This window comes from Hydra vulgaris, chromosome 11 (genome assembly GCF_038396675.1).
Source record: "Hydra vulgaris chromosome 11, alternate assembly HydraT2T_AEP".
Classification (NCBI taxonomy): Eukaryota; Metazoa; Cnidaria; class Hydrozoa; order Anthoathecata; family Hydridae; genus Hydra; species Hydra vulgaris.
The window spans coordinates 32,162,501-32,184,037 of NC_088930.1; the positions used below are offsets into that span (position 1 = coordinate 32,162,501).

General features: G+C 25.6%; 1 protein-coding gene across 2 annotated transcripts in view; it reads right to left on the bottom strand.

The window, feature by feature from the left end:
- LOC136087586 (uncharacterized) overlaps positions 1-21,537 on the bottom strand; it is a 144,847-nt gene that overhangs the window by 112,809 nt on the left and 10,501 nt on the right. The window contains exons 1-4 of one of the 2 annotated variants that reach the window (XM_065810786.1): positions 17,910-18,112; positions 12,658-12,721; positions 8,496-8,582; positions 8,116-8,145 (exon numbers count right to left, since the gene is read on the bottom strand). In XM_065810786.1, the coding sequence (XP_065666858.1) occupies positions 8,116-8,145; positions 8,496-8,529 (64 nt within the window). In that variant the 5' untranslated portion in view covers positions 8,530-8,582; positions 12,658-12,721; positions 17,910-18,112. Of the gene's footprint in view, positions 1-8,115; positions 8,146-8,495; positions 8,583-12,657; positions 12,722-17,909; positions 18,113-21,537 lie in introns of those variants that run through there. The other variant, XM_065810785.1, reaches the window with a different exon arrangement.

The window sequence follows — 21,537 nt, forward strand, 5'->3', positions numbered from 1 at the left end:
TTTTAATTATTAATTTTGAAACCAATTTGTAGATGACAAGAACTGTAAGGAATTTGAAGTAACATATTTATAGCACATGGTTAATACAAGCCCATTAATGAAATAGTATTTAGGAATGAAAAAAATTATTCTATAAAAATTATTAAACTTTTTATTTACAAAAATTTGGAGTTTTTAATCAAGGCAAAGACTAATGCTGTTGGCATTTCAAAAAAACATTTCACTTTTTTTGAATTAAATTGCAGTATTCAGCAAAGTGATAGATGTCATCAACCGGTTGACCATCTGTGTAAATTTATATAATAATGTGTATATAAACTTGTGCTAAAGAATCACACAAAACTTAGTTTTAAAAAAATTTCACACACCCAATTTCAAATTTCACACATTCAGAAAAAAAACATTTTCAAAACAAGAAGGTAAAAAATAAAATTTCAGAATATTTGAATTTGTATTATGTAGCAACATGCACATAAGTAGTATGTAGCAACATGCACATAAGTAGTATGTAGCAATATTCTTTGTTTAAATATATTGTGTTCTTAGATAAAGCTTGAGGCAACATAAGCAGCTAAAGAAATAAAAGTTTAAAGATAGTTCTGTTTACAAAAGTCTTTATGGTAGATAGAGAATTTGTAAATAAAAATATTTTAGCCATTATTTAAACATTAAACTCTGATATAAAAAAGAGGAATTGCATTTCATTGTGTTACAAAAAAAAGTACTAGTGAAACATGCAGTTTTTAAAAAATGTTTATTAAAGATTTTGTTTTTTAAAATGGCTTATGAGAGTTTTAGTGAATAAGAATGAATTTTGCGAAACTTCAACAATATTTCCATTTAGAAAGAAGAAAATAGTGGTTATAACTTTCAATAAACATTAGTACAAAGATAGAGTAGAAATCAATTTTATTACAGTGAGGAAAGGTAGTTTAAAAAGTCATAAATATTATAAAGAGCCTAAAGAGATGCAAAAAACAAAAAAATCATTATGATGGTTTTACATTGAGTAAAGAGATGCAACCAACAAAAAATCATTATGATGGTTTTATATTGAGTAAAATGATAATTTAATAATGATATCAATAGATCTAATTGCTGGATAATTTAAAAAAAAGCAAACATTTTGATATTTTCAAAAATACAAAACTGTACAAGATTTAGTATCTAAAAATTTTCAAATGCTATATATAGTGTCTAAAAAATTAAATAACAAAATGCAATAAATGCAACCTTAAATTTCAGATAAAAGTTATTAATTAGACTAGTTAACTATAAGATAATAAAAAAAAATGCATGAGTGCTTTTACTATTTTGTATATACTTCGATCTTGTTTTTAGATGTTGTTCCTAGAAGAATTCTTCAATATTATAGGATTAAGAATAATACACTCCGCTTTTTGTATTTGTATCCTAAATTGTTTTGTTTATTATTTGTTTAAAATTCATTAGAGTATTTTGAAGAAAATCTAAACATATTTTTCAATGTTTAGTTCTAATTAATTGCTTAGAAGATTATTTTTTAATTATGCGATCCTCAGAAATCTTTTTATTAATTTTAGTTTTTTTGTTTTTAGATTTTTTTTTAAGCAAAAAATTTTAACAATTCAATTATATTATTTGGATTGACTTGCATATAACTTCAAATGATAAATTTCTCACAATATGGTAATTTACAGTAAATTACTGTACAATATTTTCATTCATAAATTTTTTTTTTTCATTTTTGTAAATTAAAAGTATTAATTATATGATAACATGTGAAACAATCCAGAAATAAACCTCTTGCTTAACAGTTTTAAAAATATATTAAATAATATAAATACTAACATAAATTAATATAAATATTTTATTTTTTACTTTTACTAACCTACTTTGTGAATGTAGCCTTTAAAGTTAATCCTGTTATCGTAGAAGTAAGTTATTGTATTAGAGCCTTGGTTATTTTATCTCTCATAAATAATAAATTATTATATTTCTCATAAACAATAAATAAGCAAATGATTAAAAGATAAATAAAGGTACAAAATGAAACCAAGAGTAAAAAAACAGCAAACATGATAAAAAGAAGATTTTAATTCAATGTATTGGTTTTCAGCAGAAATTAGTAGTGAATAATAATTTAAGAAGATCAAAGTAGATGATTCAGTAAGAGTGTTGACATTTATCATTATGCAAATATCAAGAATATTGAAGCAATATTAGCGTTAAACATCTGAGTCTTTTTTTGGAGTAAAGCTTACTAGTCACTGAAAGCCCTAAGCAGTCACATATTCAGATCAGTTGTCTTTGTTAAGAAATTCAAAAAATAATTTCATCAGCAAATAAGATACACAATTTCATCAGCAAAAATAATACACAACCAAGGATGGGACCATTTGAAATCTCAAAAGTTTAAAAGATTAAGAGTATTATCATTAAAGATTACTTTTGTACTGCTATTAAAAAGAAAAACAGAAACAAAAAAAGATAACTTTGGTACTGCTATTAAAAAGAAAAAGAGTAAGCTTTTAGATTAAAGATGATATACCATAAAAATTATAAATTACAAATTGAATGACTTTGCCAATAGTAAAAAGATTGATTAAATGATCTAAATTTTGATTGGACAATAGTTAGAGATTGGGCAATTGTTAGAGAGCTCAGAGTATATTCAATCTTTTAAACTTTTGAGATTTCAAATGGTTCCATCCTTGGTTGTGTATTATTTTTTTTAGATATTCAAGTATATTCAATTATATTCTTAACAATAAAAAAGTCAAGTACAGCATATTAAACCAAATATATTTTGAAATAAGAAGTAATATTTCATAGTAATTTATTATAGCACAGGTACTAATATAAAATAAGGTTTTTCAAACTCTGTAGTAACTCTCATTAAGTAAAACAAACATTTTTACGACTTAGGGTTGATTAGCATAAAAAACGCAACTGCATAGCTTCTTATTAAAGGTTCATGTGCTATAATTGAAATAGGTTCTTTACAAATTCGAAACAAATAAATGTAATATAAATAAAATATTAAACAAAAAACTCATCTTTTCAACCATATTTTTTCAAAGTATCCTTAACAAACATTTGTGGGCTTGCTACTTAACTTTTTATTCGTTAAATATGACCTTAAATAAAATTTTACAGATCACTTCTCCTATGAGATTTTGTATTATACTTTGATTTGCAAATTTTCCAATTGTTGCATGCTTGGTTTGGGCATATACTTACATAATAATCTACTGATTTGTTGTAAAATCAGGTTTGAATTATCTAACTATTATTTTGCATCTTTACCATCTTGCCACTCAATCATTTTTCTACTTTTTTTTTTGACCCTCAAGCAATCTTGTTGGCTCAGCTCTAGTATCACTGACTTTAAAGCTTATATTTTGCATTTGATGCTTCAGATTATACTGTGATCTCACTAAAACTAGTATTTGAGAACAAAAGCATTTTCATCATTGAAAGATGATTATGCAAAAAGGTATTATCTGACAATAAGAGACATTAGTATAAAATTACTAGACATTAGTATAAAATTACTAAGATCATACAATCATATCACGAAGCCCTTTACAATATCTAATATAATAATAATTAAAAAAAAATCCAAATTAAGCAATAAAAATAAATTGACATAAACTATATATAACTGTGCATTTAAAATAAAAATATATTGGATAAAATATAAAACAAAAGAACTAAAAATAAGAAAAAATAATTTTTGTTGAAAAAATAATTTCTTTTAATTTTTGTTTGCAAGTAGTTAAAGTCCATTTTAAAGACAAATCAAAATTAGGCAAAACTATTTTATTCCATAAAAAAGGATAAAAAATAAACAGCTTTTCAAATTTAGTTTAGTAGAAAGGTTCTTGAAGATTTTTTCCATTGTGAAGATTGTATTTGTTTATGGGTTTTACATTATAAAGGTTTATAAAAACATTGGCAGATAAATGATTTTTATATTTAAACATAAAACATAAAATAATAATTTATATTTAAACATAAAGCTCAAATAATAATTTAATGCTTTCATTTCTCTCAAAAGTGGTTTTAAATTTGATAAACGATTTACAAAACTAATTAAGAAAAATGTGCATAATAAAACAATATAGTTGTTTTAATTGTTGTTTATTTAACATGCCTAACTTTATATATAATTTCAATGCTTTTTCTAACTTTAATGGATGTTACTGATTTGTTGTTTCAGGATTGGTTTTCATCTACAAGAACTCGAAGAAGTTTTGTAACTTTTACCCTTTTTAGTATTACCAATAAAGATGTTGGGCATTGTATTTGGCAAGCAATTTTTTTGGATATTGGGTAAAAAAGTGTCCATTCTGTTTTACTAATATTGACGGACAACCTGTTTTTCTCAAAACAATGAGGTTTTATTTAATTCTTGTGTCATATTATTAAAAAGTGTATTTGTGTTTTCATGAGATTGGAATAGGTTTGTGTCATAAGCAAAAGTTATAAAGGCCAAGTTAGAGGCTTTGTTAAAGTCATTTATATATATTAAAAATAATATGGTTCGCTGTGGGACAACACATGTTAAATTCAATAAAAACGACAAAAAAGAATATTGGATATTAATGAACTGCTTATGATTGATAAGATTTTTAAACCAGCATAAGGATTTATCTCTAATGCTATAAAGTTCTAATTTTTGTTATATAATAATTTAACTTAATAGAATAATTTAATAAATCAATTTTTGTAATACATTGTTAAACATCTAAATCGCCCTCTGTTGCTTTTTTTGTAAAACATATTTTCCACTTAAACTCTTTTACAGCTTGATGGTCCACAGATAACATTTCAGTCACACAGACAGGTCGCCAGGCAAGAACCAAGAGGTCATATATCCAGTTTTGACTTTTTTTCTGTTTATAACTGAAAAATGTTCTCTCTGATGAAATCTATGATTTGAGTGGTTCTAGTCACAAAAATCATAAATCATAAAGGGTTATATTAAAAGAACCAGAAGGACGTATGTCCAAAAAAGTGATGACTGTTACTGTCCTTCGGTCAATCAGATTAGCCAAGACTTTGTTTAAACTGTTAAACAAATGCTAAAACTCTATTAGTTATCAACAAAATGGCGCACCATAAAATTACTGATAAAGTCTCTCAAAGGTATGAATATAAATATAGAATTCTCCAAATTATAAAACCACGAATTGTTTAGACTAGTCAATGCTTATTGCTTAGTTCTATATATTTAATATATTATAATTGTTAATATTGTTATCATTATTATATATATACATATATAATATTTAATAATTTAGAAACAAGATGTTTACATTCAATTACAACATAACCTTCAATTCAACTACTCTGAATCTATCTCTGTTATTCAATCACAACATATTGATAAAATGACAATTTCCTTAATCAAACTGATTTGATCAGAGATGTCAGGGAAAGTAGCAGAAAACACAGGAGAACTGGAAAAAATCTTACAAGCAAGCAAAAACAAGACCCTACCTCCCGGATAAAAGAAATAAGAAAAAACTTAGACAGTGTGATCAGCAATAGCCTCAAATGGTAAAATACAACGGGGGAAATTTATAAAAGAATGTAAGTGAGACCACACACAATGTTGTTTTAAATGTAAAATAAAAATTAGCGTTGCTGATCAAGAAACTTTGCACAAACAACAATCGATTTTAAATGATCAAAAAAAGTGTCTTTTTCACACCCAAATCGCAATTGTAGAGAACAAAAAAAGATTTTGTTTAGCTGAAAATTCAAAATCGAAAAAAAACAGTTATTCATATTACTTTATTGTTTCTGATGAACTAATATGTGTTTGCAAAGAATTTTATCTTAAACTTTATTGATGAAAAAAGAATTAGAAATTACCATATAACAAAAAAATAAAACAACAGGAACACATCAACAATGTAAAAGAGGTAAAATACCTAGTTGAACTATCCCAAATTACATTTAAAATTCTGGATATTAAAATGCTTAAGTCTTTTTCTAACTTAATTCTTTTAATTTTGTAATTACCTTGTAATTACCATGTAACTAATTAAAAGTATATAAATTTTTTTATTTTGATCACCAACGAGCATAGTTTTCTTTTTTTGCTTCTTTTATTACCCAGATGCTACACCAATTGGTGACTACTTTATTAACTTTGGTTTTAAATAATTGTTAATATATATAATAAAAATAAGTGGTCCTAGTACAGAACCATTTAGCACTCCACTAAATACATGAAACCAATTAAATATACTAACAGCCATAATTACTTTTTGTGTTCTACCAATAATGAAATGCTCGATCCCTGCAAGCAACTTCCCATTAATGCTATAAGCAGATAACTTTTTAATTAAGTTTTTATATCATAAGACCTTACTCTTTTTGATGATATAAAGGTACTTGATGTATACAAACTGCACAAGTTCATATAAAAAAATATTTAAAAATGATTTTTCCCTATTTGTGTTAAACAACCTCTTTATTTTGAAACCTATAAGTAAACACATGTTGAAAATAATAGTTTGTAAAATGAACCATTTTGTAGAACTAAGTATAATCGAGTTTGTTGTCTGTCATACACCCTACCTCCCACATGCACACCCTACCTCTGAAAAAAAATAGTATTACCAAATTAAAAATTTTTCTAATACTATTCTATGTTTTAAAGCTAAATTAAAAAACTTCATTTTCTCTACAAATAAAATTTTAGGATTTTATTAACAATACATGTAAAAAATGTATGCATTAAATCCTTTATTGTATCTTCAGTACATTGGTATAGATATATATAGATACTATTAAAACTTTATATTATAACTTCAGATACATATAAAAACATTTTTCTACTATTTCTTATTTTTTTTAATGACTAGTTAATTGGTTATATAGTTACTGTATAAATGTCTGTTGAAGATAATAATGGGAATAGCTGTGTAGAAGAGAGGAAAACATATTAGCAATATTTAAAATGTAACTGTCAATGTAATAAAATATATTATTGGATAAAAAAAAAATAGATATCTCTGTCTAATGGTTGTATGGGATAAATGGGATATCAAAAAATTTTCAAAACAGTGATACAGTTTATTCCCAATAACCTGAACTTCCAGGGGAGCAAGAAAATGGTTAGACTTAACGAATATTCGCTAAAGCGAATTCCCATTAAGTCCAACAGCGAGGCATTAGTTCAAGTTAAGGCAATTTTTCCTTATTCAACACTAAAGTATAAACAATAAATATACACCATTATATTAACAAAAACATGAAAAATGTTTCAGTAAAAGAAGTTACGTAGTATATTCACTCAAAAGATAACATTGATTGATTAGTTAAAAGTTTAGCAACACAACTTAGCTGGTGATCTTTTATTATGAAATTTATTAAAATTTTAAATAAATTCTTTTTTAACATTATTTTATTTTGATTTATTTTGTTACAGTGTTATTTTAGCACTATTTTATGTCTGATAAGGACCTATTTCAATGCCGCAGCTAGTGGGTTGGAGGCCCCCTAGGCCTAAAATTTTCCACTAGGTTTTAACAAAAAAAAAATAGCTTCTTAAATTTGCATATTAGGCTAATTGTTATTTATATTTTATCTGGAGTGAAAAAATGGTTCGACTTAACAAAGTTCAAATTATCCGGGGTTTAACTTAATTGGAGATTTTTATTAGTAATCAGTTAGATGATTTATGGGACTAAATGAAACAGTTCATGATAACAAAAGTTCGAAAAATGTTGATTTCATATTAAAAAATAATACTCCAAGTTAACAACGTAAAATTTATATAATAAAATGATCCAACCAGATGCAGAAATTGAATACAATCCTAGATTATCTAATAAATAGCCATTAAAATGATTTTTACTTCAAACAATTATTTTTACAATTTTGACTTTTTGTTTCTGTAGATTTTACATTTTTTTTAAGCAAAACTAATATCTTTCTGTAACCATAGAAACCTGATGTTTTTAATTAAGTTTTTAAAAAAAATACCTTAATATAATAAAAATAATCTTTAATAATCTTTCGTCTAATCTAATAATGATTGTTATAAAATAAAAAAATAAAAAATAAAAAATGAATGAATGTTGAGCAAAAATCAAATTGAAAAAAAATTTTTACCAGATTTATTTGTACCATTTATGTTAACACCTAAACAAAAAATAAGAAATATATAACTATTCAGTTTATAATTAAACATAATCAATAGATTTTTATTTATAAGTTGATAAACAAAATCTTTATCAAAATTGAAACAAATTCAAAATTGATATAAGAAAATAAAAAAACTCACGTAGAATTATAAAATATAAAAATTTATTGGTGATTTTTATTTAACAGGTATCTTATATTTTTAATAATAAAACTCTGGAAAAAAAAAGTGCAAATAAAAACTTGGTATTAAACAATACTTTTAAAGAATTGAAACACTTTTATACACACATTGTCCATTTATTTTTAAAATTATTTACTTTATTAAATTATAATTTTAGAATATTTACATGTATTGCATGTTGATTGACAAAATTGATTCATAACAGGGTCTGTACAATCGAAGCATGCTTCACTGGGTACATTGTCTTTGCAAGCTAAAAAATAAGTTTAAAATTTACTTACCAACACACATGTTTATATACTGCCCGGAAAAAGTTTTTTGCTCACTTAAAATTTTAATAATTTCTTACTTATAATAATTAATAATAATTTTTAAAATTGTTTATAAATAAAATAATTTAATTAAAATTTAGTAATAAATTTTAAAAAATAATAATGCAAAATATATAATGTTATTTAAAATTTTTTTTTTTCATTTTTGTAATATAAACGTGTTCTAACATATTTGATATCAAAGCTTATAAATAAATTTCAACTATTATTTACTGATCAAAGCACAATTTCATTGATGTTTTTTGCCAGTAATATAACAAATTAATAAATTACTTGAATACATTATACACATACTATGAAGATAACGCATACATTGAATACAATAGGGCATTTCCATTACTGTGCATGGTTATTTTTCTTTGTTTTTATAACTAGAAGCTGAGATTTGAAGCAATATATATATACTATCTTAAAGAAAATACTATAAACAAAATATCTTTATCATATTTTAGGCTACCCAAATGATTAAACATGATTTCGTTATTTTATATTTATTTTTTGTTATTTTTGCAATAATTTAAAAAATGTATAATGATTTCTAAATGCTAAAATATTTAAGGTATGTTATTTCTCATTAAAAGTTGTAATGATATTCTTTCATTTGAAATACAAACAAGCAATTGATTTTTATAAAAATAACTACATGAACTAAACAAGTTTTGCAGCTTCTGTGCATGACTTTTGTGCTCGAACAAGTGTGAACTGCATTTGAACATTTGTAATACAATCTGTAATACATTTCTTAAATATATACTGTTATATAAAACATTATTTTTGAAAAACTGTATATCAATAAAAATTACAATTTTTAAGACATTAAAGATTGAAAGATCTACAAAAATTTTCATTTTTCAGTTAAATGTGTGATTTCAATTCATTTTATTTATATTCTTTGATAATATCAATAATGTAAACCAATCTTTGTTTACAAAATAATTGTATAGATTTGAAATAAGTGAGTAAATTAGAAATTGCCAATTCTATTATTTAAAAAAAAATAAGTTTTTTGCCTGTTACATATTATAGTATAGTATACATATATAGTACATACATAGTATACTATATTTAGTATACTATATTTAGTATAGTATAGAAAGTTGAATTAATAAAATAGTAAGCAGAGGAATTGAAATCACTAATTTTTTATTTTTCAATTAGAAAATTGAGAAATAAAAAATTAGTGATTTCAATTTTCAAATTATCATTAGAAACACGTTCCTCGATTGTTGCTTTGGCAATTGATGGTCAATTTACTAGGTATGTCAAGTTAAATATACAAATATTGTTGAAAATCTAGCTTGAAATCTAAATTCAATGCTGCATATAATACAGTTATTTTCAAAAACAACTGTTTGACAAAATCTTGAAAACTGTTGACTTGAAAGGTGGAGTAGCTATTGGAAAACTTATTTTAAAAGCGATAATTTGAAAAATTAGACAAATCTAAATTTCTTACTTTTGCAACAAAGCAACAGATAAATGTGCAATGAAGAACTACTGAAAAATTCAATCCAAAGTGTATATAGCCAAACATTATGGAGGTTCAGTAATAGTGTGGGGCTGTTTTGCTTCTAATCAGGTCAGTAATCTTGTTAAAGTAAATGGAGATCTTGTTAATAATGGATACCAATATATATTATGTAGAAATTCTGTATGGTGTGGTAAGCATCTAATCAAACCATGGGCTTACCATGCAACAGTATAATAACCAGAAAATATACATCCAAATGTTTTACAAACTATTTGTAAAAGAAGAAATTTGCAGAGAGCTCAAAATTATGATATGGCTGCCACAATTGGCTGACCCCAACCCAACGGAGTTAATGTGGGAATAACTGAATCATGACATATAATAGTCTCTTGTATCAATATTCGTGGTTAATTTTAAACTGAGTGTGGTATTTCTATAATTTATTTGGATAATCTAATCAAACATATGCCAAATCTTGTACATGCAGTAAGGAAAGCAAAATGTGGATTTTTTGACAAAAAGAAAAATTTATTTTTATCGTAGATTTAAAAACATTGAAAAGTTTTAAATTGTTAAAAGAAAATTTTAAAAGTTTAAGTAGTTTTTTAAAAATGGGTTTTTGAATTACATAATTACTAATTTTTAAAATGAAATTACTGTATTTTAAAAATGTATAAATTTGTTGTTGTTCGGTCATTTTGAAATCAATGAGTTATTTTAACTATTTTAGAGTCAATAAAATTCTTCACTCAATTTAGAGAACAAAAACTACTTAGGTTGACATTTTAATGTTGTTTTTGTTTATTTCAAAATACAGTTAACATTTCTATAAAAGTTTACTTTGATCCAATAATATTTTTAATTATGTATTGTCACGCTTGATAAGTTATTTTTTATAAGTTTTAATTAGAAATATTTTTTATATCATTTAAACATGTGAACAAAATTAAGAAAAAAAATCTAGTTTTTATTATACTTTAGTTAATCTAGTTTTTATTATACTTTATCTATACTATTTTATTTTTTTGTACTATTTACATTGAATTTTAACTTTTTTTTTATTATTTTCTTAACAGATTCGTTCTCTAATTTAAAGTTTATTTTTCTTATAATTATAAACTTATTTGGACTAATGTAATTTTTTTTTCATGTGCATTATTTATGAACATATTAATATAAAAATGTTCTTAAATAACGCATATAGAAAAAAATATTACATCAATTTAAACAAATGTTTTTATTTTGCAAAAAAAGATATAGCTTCAAAGATTTTTTTTTTGGGAAAAGTTCATGTGTGATATATAAAGACACAATTTCTGAATATATTTTGTGCTCTTTAATTCTTAAATTATGCACTTTAAATTTCAGAAAACAAAGGAAAAAAGAAGAATGAAAAGATTTATTACTGTAAAAACATAAACCCTTTGTAGATGTAGTAGAAGCACCCTGAATGTTGTCCCTAAATCAGTTGATTAATGTACTGAAGCCCCTGCAGCTCCCTATTTTAGTATTGCACCATCAATGCATATCTAATGCTGCATTCATACATGTATATGTATTAGGGTGATGACTTTTTTACAACCTTGTTTCCTTGTATCATAATATTTGATGAGCTTTCATTGAAGATTAGAAAAAATCTTACTTTCAATGTGATATAATAAAAAAATGTTGCGCACAAAATGATTTAAAAATTTTTATTTATCAGCTTTTTTATCTAATTTTTGAGGTCCCTTTAAGCAGTTAAAACTTGTTTCTCTGTAGCTTTGTTTAAGATTTATTTTTCAAAGCTCTAGGGTTGAAAGACAACATTGGTATAAAATATACAAAAAGCAAGGGTAGCTTTAACAACTATAGTTGGCCAATCAGCTTTAGAGGAGGAGAACAAAATAAAAATATATAAAGTTTTCTAGTTTTTGTTTGTGTATTTACTTTCCAAAGACAAAATAGGGCCCCCTATAGTTAATAAGACTACTTGTTTTTTTTTGCAATGTTGTAACATCCCTTTCCTAAACTTATAACTCTAAAGCAGAGAGACAAGTACAATACTACCACTACACCAATATCGCATTAACTATGTAAACAAATTACAAAAACTAATCAATTTAATTTATTTATGTTTGTAAAAAAACTGATTTTTTTAGTTTTAAATCATTTTCAAATTATTATTGATCAAGATAGATCATGGGTGACTATAATTTACAAACAGGTTGGTAAAGTTGAGGTAATTTTGTAAGGCCAATGCACAAACATAAAGCAAGTTCCCAGCTCCCATGAAAAAAACCTACCCAGTGCAAACCTGGCTTTAATATGCCTTAATTTACTTCTATGGATTTATATTTCATATAAAATCTGTTTATTTTTAACTAAAAGTTTTGATAATTAAATGTAATTTAAATATAAGACAAGCTTAAAGGAACTTAATCTTTTCCTTTTAACAAAATATCAATTATTGTTTAAAAACATACCCTTTGAATATTTATTGAATAAAAAAATAACAAATATATATAGTAACAAACGCGAAGTACCTTCATATATTAAACCTCCAAACACACAGCTTAGAAAACAAACCAAAAAAATGGTAAATAATTTCTAAAAAAAAAATTGAAAAGACAATAATTTTTTTATGTAAATACATTACATATATAACTAATGATGACAATTATAGCATTTTTTACAAAAAATTAAACTTAAAATTAAAAATAAACTTAAAAAAATATCAAAAGCATTACATAAAAAATATAATAAAAACAATAAAAATGAAAAAAAAAACGATAAATTTAAAATATTTAAGGAAAAAGTTGATAATCACATAATTATTCATTTAAAATTATTTGGTAGACAAGTAAATCCCATCCAATAAGTTAAACAAATACTCTTATTTACATTTTATGAAAAAATATGAGTTAATAAGTAAACAATTAATTAGGTATGTAAAACCTTGTTTGTAATAGCTTGTTAAAACTAAACATAACTTAACTTAAGGTGTACTTGTCTATTGCTCAAAGCACAGATAAGACATACATAGTCTTACTTTAGTTAATTACAACCAATATGACATCATATAAATGAACCATTGGATGCAGTCTTGTTTTATATAAGCAAACACAAAATTTAAAATACACTCAGTAATGCATATGCAAAAAAAAATTTATTATTTAAAAAAAAGGTAAAAAAAACACACAATATTCTTATTTAAAGACTAAAGAGAATTACAATTGCTTATTTAAGAATACAGAGACTCGAAATTCAAATGTGCATATTAATAGGTAAAAGAATATAAGAAATATATAATTCTTAATGTCGTGTATTTGTTGCTTTTAAATGTAGCTGAATGTCATGTGAGGAAATAAATAAAAAAAACTTATAAAAAATACAAACTTTATCAATAAAATTGAAGATTTTCCCTCAAAATTTTATTCTAACAAATTATATTTTTGTTTCTATTTTTATTGAGAGCATCATCTACAACCAGTTGAAAATCACCTTAAATTCCAGTGTGTTGGTCACTTGAAAGATTGATTTTGGATGGTGACGCATTTTAAGTATTAAGACCATTCAGTTATAAATCAAGAAATTTTTTGAACCATCAAAAGTGATCAAGCATCCAGTCATCATCCATCTCTGCCTTTCCTTAGAACAGAATTCTATGTGTTACCTGTTTAATGTGTAATAAAAGTTGATAGTTGGTACAGGTCGCCAACTGGTTGTCAATGTTCAGTGGCACTGAATCCAATCATAAGATCCAAGCATTATTTGTCAAATCTTGATCTCTGGCAATGTACTTGTAAGTTTTCCCACCAAAGACAAAAAAGAAAAGTGGGTACTGGTCAACATTAAATCTCTGTGCTGGCTGGATTTTCAAGGGAAAACTTTGTTTTTTTAAGCCATCTAGAAATTTGACTTTGTGTTACATCAAATGATTATGCAATACTTTCTTGATTTGCCTCATAAGTCATAAATCATAATTCATAAGTCATAAACCTTAAGCCTTTGTACTGGTTAGATTTTCAAAAGCAAATTTTCTTTTATAAGTCATGCTGAAATCAAACAACTATGCAATATTTTCTTGATTTGCCTTTTTCATCAGCCTTGCATTAGTTGCTTAACTAACTATTAGTAACTTAAATAACTTTACTTAAATTAACTTTAATTAAATTAAAAGTAACTTAAATTAATTTACTAGATTACTTTAGATTATCAAACAAATCCTTCACTGCTAAATTAAAAATTTAACTTTTTACTTTAAAGCATTTATTATTCAAAAGTTTTTCATTTTTCTGGTTTGAAGGTGTGCACCAGTTTTTTTGGCAAAAATTAATAACTCCAGTATAAAATAAGAATTATTTTTAAAAATTAGGTTTTAAGACATCTAATAACATAATAAATACATTTTTAGCAACTTAAGCCATGGGTGCTGTCAAAAAAAATTTTCTAGAAATGGGCAAAACTATAAGTTATTAAAAAAGATGATTTTTTTTTTCAAATTTTTTTTTGACTAAAGGATTTAATTCTAAAACAAAAAAGTAAAAAGTACTATTTTTCTTACTCTTCTTCTTCTTTTTCTTCTTCTTTGTCATTGACAGCAAATATACCTTCCCTTTAAACCTGGATTTCACACAGGGAAAAATCAAGTTAATTAGTAACATCAATTGGTAAAGGGAGTTTACAATGTCTTTGCACTCTTTGATTTATACTTGAGATGATTGGATCTGAAGTATCCATGGCTTTGTTGAATATATCCTGCAAACTATTCTTATGCTAGTCTTACGGCATGGAATTGTCAATCTTGTTTATATAATTTATGTCTGGCTTCAGAGCCTTCATCACCAATATAACCAACTGGTAATAAACTGTTTTCTAAAAATTATTTAATATGAACAAGAACTTTGGCTACTGTTGCAGACATTGGGTACCATGGATACTTTGATATATATAGTTTGACTGTTTTGTAACAAAAAATTCATATTTTTTATATCAATTTCATATTGCAAAGAAATGCAAATTAAAATACATTTAAAACTTTGTATCAATTATTCGTAAATATTTGTAATTTCAGCGAACATTTTAACATCTTGAAATGCTCTTCTTGATTTGTTTCTGTCATTTGTACCTCCAAAACCTCCTACTTTTGGCTTATCTACATGTAAATGAAATTCTTTTTGGAAACAATCCTGAATCTCTTTTTTTCTTTTCAAAAAAAAATTTTCTTATCATGAGGTCCATTTTGGACCACATGATAAGGAAATTTGCCATTTACATAATTCAAGTCTGTGAGAAGATGTGGAGAATACATTCTGTGGAGAATACATTCAAAAAATCTGATCCAGACATGTAATGGACTGATTCCATATTTCAAAGTATCTCAATTTGGTTGAAATACATTTTTCGATTTTGAAACTTTTATTTTTTTTAAATCTTTAGGCTTTGCATCACAAATTGGGCTTGACTGCCATGACTTAGTTTGAGTTAGGGTATTCAAAACTTTTCCATCTATTAACGTCTTAAATAAATTATATGTTATATTTATAAATTTATTTTGTAGCAAAGATGTTGTCAAGTTTTTCTATTTGTTCATCTATATTTTTTTCTTGCTTTAATATATGTTCTGCAGTTTCTCTTACATTTTCAACTTTTAGTGGTCTCAAAAAGCGCACAGATTATGGAGTACGATTGTTCCATAGTATAACATTATTTTCTGAATTTAATCAAAGAGGTATTGTTGTAACAAATAAATTCTCATCTAAGTTAATGCCAGGGCTGTCAAATTTTTGATTATACATTGAATGTCCAGAACTATCAAACCCATAACTTATTTCTGAATTTATTTTGTTAATTGATAAGAATTTAAATGCTGCAAAGACACATCTTCTTGCAACATTATGTCTAGCTGCATCTAGTCTAGCTGTATATCCTAATAAGTTTCTAAATGAAACTTCCACAAGAACATCTGAACATTTTATACCATCAGGTCTGCAGGTAGTTTTACATTTCCAAATTTCATTATAAATAGGATATAAATCACAGTTCCTTAAAATAGCTCCATTTTGAATAGTTCGATACTGTTGGAGACTTAAATTAGAATTCAAAATTAACTCAAGGGCATCAACCACAGTATATTTTTCTATTTCTATTTTACGTGTTAAAAGAGTTTTTATAATTTTTGTGTGCCGAGTTGGGTTTTTATTTAATTCCTGCAGAACTGCTGCTAAATTTTGTTTTTTTGTTGACATGCTGCCATACTTGCAGCTTGCATTGTAAGTTGGATTTATGGTGCTTTTCATCAGATAATTCTGACAATTCTGCTCTTTTTTGTCTTTCTGATTTTTAAGATATCATCTTAAAAATCAGAAAGATCAAAAAGAGCATCATAAGATAACTTTGGTTGACCTACAGATGTAGAAAGTTTAATGTCGTCGAAGGAAATATGATTACTTTTTTGAGCCAATCACAATTTTTCTTTTAAAACTATTTTTATTTCTTTTACCTCACACTAATTTTTTTTGAAATTTAATGCACAAATTGAAATTTTGGTGTTTCACTTGACTTTTTTGAATATTTTTTTTTTAGCAACATTGTTTATATGATTGCACAGATTTATAAACTTTCACTTTTAACTTGTTTTTCTAACCAAATATTAAATAAATTGTGGATTATAAAGCAGTTCATACTTGGATAAAAAATTCATATCATTAAAGGTAGCAGCAAAAATTTGCGAGGGTCATTTTTATAATAGTATCCTAGTATAACAACACAAAAATCAAAACTCAATTGCGTGCTCAATTTTTTCAAAGTGTAATTAAAAATTGATAATTTTAATTTTTTTTGCAAAAAAAATCATCTTATTTAAAAATTTCATTTTTCTGAGGGAAATATGTATGTTTTTAAAAGTACTAATCTATGGAAAATAATGCACTTTACACAACACCAAAAATTTTAATTCATGTGGGACTGAGACACTAAGGAATTTATTTGTCGCTCTATGAACAATTCTGCTTAAATAAAATTAAATAAACATGTTTTTAACTTCAAGCACTTATTATAAAGAAAAGCCATACATTTAAAAGATGTATAAATATTCATTATCTATGGTTTGAAGTGTTTACTTTTAGGTTTAGTACATAAAGAATTGATAATCGAAACTTGAAAAAATGACTTTTTGCCAAAAATTGGGCCATAGAAAATATAGTGGTGTAAAGTAAAACCACACTTGCTTGTAATTGAAAGAAATTTTTTTTTAATTTAAAATTCATTTAATAATAAATTTTTTTTTTTTTTTTTTTTTTTTACATTTTAAACAAATTTGTGTGTAGACCTTCAAGATTATAAAATACATCTTTGAAGCACTCTGCTTTTTCTCACTTAAAATTTAACAAATATCTTTGCACAATATTTGCGTAACTTTAAAAGTAAAAGATAGCCCTTGTTAGCTTTTAAATAAGTTTTTACAGTGTCTGCATTTAACAAAAGATCCAACAAACACTAATAGCAACAGGATTGATGTTTTCTCGCTTCTTTGTATCCTCTGTGTATTTTATTTTTTGTAAAAATGCTACTAATCCACTGGAAGCATTAATAGATAAAGCATTAATAAATAAACTTAAAAAAAGCTGTAAGCACTGCAGTGTAAGTGCTTTTTCTTTATTTATTTTTATTTTTATCATTTTTTTGACATTATTTTTATTTTATTACTGTGACTCACTGTCATTATAATAATGTAAAGTCTCAACAATATGCTTATCAGATGCTGATGAAAACAAACTGTTTAAAAAAAATGTACCTTTAAGTAAGTGTTTTAGTATTGTTAAGTGCAAAAAAATCTATAATCATCTAAAAACACGTGCTTTTGTTGTTGTTGTTGTTTTAAGTTATATAAGGGCGAAACGCGATGGATTTTTTGCAAGATTTTTTGCAAGACTATTTTTCGGGCAGTTAAACGATATAGAAAACTGATGGCCGAATGGCACCGACTGTTATATAGTCCAAAAAATAAGATCTTGGAGACCTCTAAAAAAGGAAGAGCGTTGGATACACAATAAGCCAAAAGTTACAAAAGTTTACCCGAGGTAAAACCATTTAGGGGCTGTCTATTAATTACGTCCAACAGCTTTTTGGGCGATTTTTACCTCCACCCTCTCTCCCTTGTCAACAACTAGTCAAACTTCCAGAGACCTCCTTATAAAATTACGTCATTATTTGATGACTCCACTTCCGCGAATAAACCAACTTCGATGATAGTGTTAAATATTTATCGAAAATTCACATAAAGTTGCAATGCATGAATGCGTAAATCCTCCTCACTTTAACTTAGCAACCCAATTCAGTTTCACAGTGAAATCCAAATACTTTTAATTGAGTCTGGTATAACAAAAACTGTATTTAACAAATTGTATAAACCAAGGTTCCGTCTCAAAAGGCTCCATTTGAAAAGGTTGGTTGGCAACCTTTTGGGAAGAACCAAAAGTTACAATTTACAAAACTATTCAGTGTTTAAAGTGATTCCAACATCTTTATTTTAATATTATATTAATATTTGTGCATGGAGCTAAAAGAGTCGCATTTTGTCATCGAAAAAATCACACGAGGCTTGCGAGCTGCAGGTTGCCGACCCCTTGTATAAACATTTAAATAATATAATGTAGACTATGTAGTTGCATAAAATTTTTGTTGCACAACAGGCTAACCAACAACAACTTTGCAAAAATAATAGTGCTGCGAGTAAACATCTCGTGTGTGCTTATTTAGTTCTGTATGTGTCGAATCTTTCTGAAGCACAACACGGGTTTTAAAAAGTAGAAACATAAATAGCTTTATTAAAATACTTAAGGTTGAGCGAGTGTGCAACACAGAACTGCAAACGCTGCCTAATTTTTGTTTTTTTAAGTAATTAAATTTGATTTAAAAAGTAACATTGTTGGTATCAACTTGTCAAGAATAGTCAAAGTTCAGGCACCTCCTTCCCCTATTTTGTTGGCGTAATTAATAGATAGTTGATTTGTAAACAGTACTTTTTAAAATAATCAAGTTAGTCAATGTACAAATATTTATTTAAGCGTGGACGATTTAACCAGAAATTTATTTAAATAGGCACGATTCAAGAAATAAAATAAGTGGGGGCGAGGGGGAGACCAAATCGTTTAAAACTCCCAAAAGAAAAAAAAGAGAACCTCAAATAAAAAAGTCTGTCGTCAAATGCTAACTAGTCGACCATATTCCTTAAAAAGAACCTACACCACCCCGTAAAATTGCTAATAAGTCTACCATATGTGCATGCAGTTGCCCAGCAAAGCAAGAACAATAGGGCAGTCGCATTTTATTGGAGCTGGTAAATTTTGGAAACTTATCTATTTCTTTTCCATTTTGCATGCAAAATTATTTATCTTTGTATCATAACACACAGTACTTGTGACATTTTTAAAACCATTAAACTGGTTACTATATAGGATATAAAGGAAGGACAACATAATCTAAACTCAAAAAGATTTACATATACAAAAAAACCATATAAAGCAACAAAAAAAAAAGGAAAAAGATTAAGCTGAAAGTGAAGTTAAGAATTGCTCGGGGAAACGGTCAAGATTGCAAGATTTTATTGAGCATATTTCCTGTTTGATTCTTAGAATATAACCACGAGCTACGTGGCCATATACACGTGGTCTCGCACAAGTATCCGACTAAATTTTCAATTAACAACTTTATTGTACCTAAAACTAATCTAAAACTAAGTTCTTACCAAATCCAATACCGTGGACCGTTTCTATGGAAACACTTTTCAAAATTTATTACAAAAAAAAAATAATATTCAAAACATATCTTTGGAACAATTCAGGAAAGAATCTAAGAGTCTCTAATTACAAAATGACTTTGATTTAAAGTATCTCTTTTAAAATAAATACATAAATAATATGAATTATCTAAAAAAATAGTTATTGACACTACTTCTCTTTTGTTGCAGTTTTATTTTTATTTAATTTTTTGTTAAAAAACTTTAATACTTTTATGTTGTTGGTAATCTTTGATATATTGCGTTATATTTCAATACTAATATTTATATTATATTAATATTTATATTGTAACTAACATGTGTAAAATTCTTATTATGTACTTAGCTACTTTTCTTTTTTGTATATAAACTGACGATTTTTTCAATGTAAATGGGGCTCGATGATAAGACAGTTTATGTCTTCTGCTTGTTCCAGCCCTCTTATTTGTTAACACGATTTATTTCATTGTAAATTTTAATATACGGCAAATAATTAAGGACTGAAGTTACCGAAAAACGGTTCTTCGGTTCTTCGGTATTTTTCGAGGAATCGAAAGGAATCGAAGGTTTCGGTTCTTTATCAGAATAGGAATCGAAAAGAACCGAAGTTATCGGTTCCTTATAAAAAAAGGAATCGCAAAGAACCGAAGTTATCGGTTCTTTATCAGAATAGGAATCGAAAAGAACCGTAACCCAGTCGGCATATCTAGTATTGTAAATACTCTGAGTATTGATCACGTATGACATACCGCCATTGATACCAGAAAAATGCGCATTTAGTTTTAAGTTTCGAACTCGAGTTCAATACCACTTATTTATCAAAAATACGTATTTATAATATTTGATCAAAATCGGATATGATATCGAATCCTATTTTGATCAAATATTAACAAATAAGGGGAAAAACGAAAATCTTTGCTTATAAAGCGCATGCTATTTTATTGACATTTCTGTTATGCTATTACCTTTTTTGTTCTGTTTTAGAAAATTTAAAAAAATAAGTTAAAATTTTGAGCCAACACTGACACTTTAATTGTTGCTAAACGTTAAATTTTGTTATTAGGATTGCAGTTCTTTTATCTGTTTTTTGTTCTTTATTCAATAAGTATTTGATTTAAGTTAGATATGATTATAATTTGATATTTTATTACGAGATATATGTCTTTATATATAAATATATATGAACCTTTTTAGATATTTTCATGTTATTTTTAAATTTTTTGTTCACACAATTCAAGTTATATATGTTTATAGTTTGCATATGTGTTTATATTATGTTCAAAATTAAAAAGTTTTTGATATATATATATGTATGTGGTAATATGTGTTATATAATTGTTTTATAAATGAATTTTTAAAATAGTATAAAATGTATCTATTGTGTTTATAAATATTATAAGAAGTGTTTATATATGTGTTACAAATTTAAATAAATATATTGTGTTTTATAGTTAGTATTTATGTTTATATTATGTTGTTTCCATGACATAGAAACAACATAATATAAACATATATACTAACTATAAAACACAATATATTTATTTAAATTTTATTATTTTATTACGAGATATATTTCTTTATATATTAATATATATGAACCTTTTTAGATATTTTCATGTTATTTTTAAATTTTTTGTTCACACAA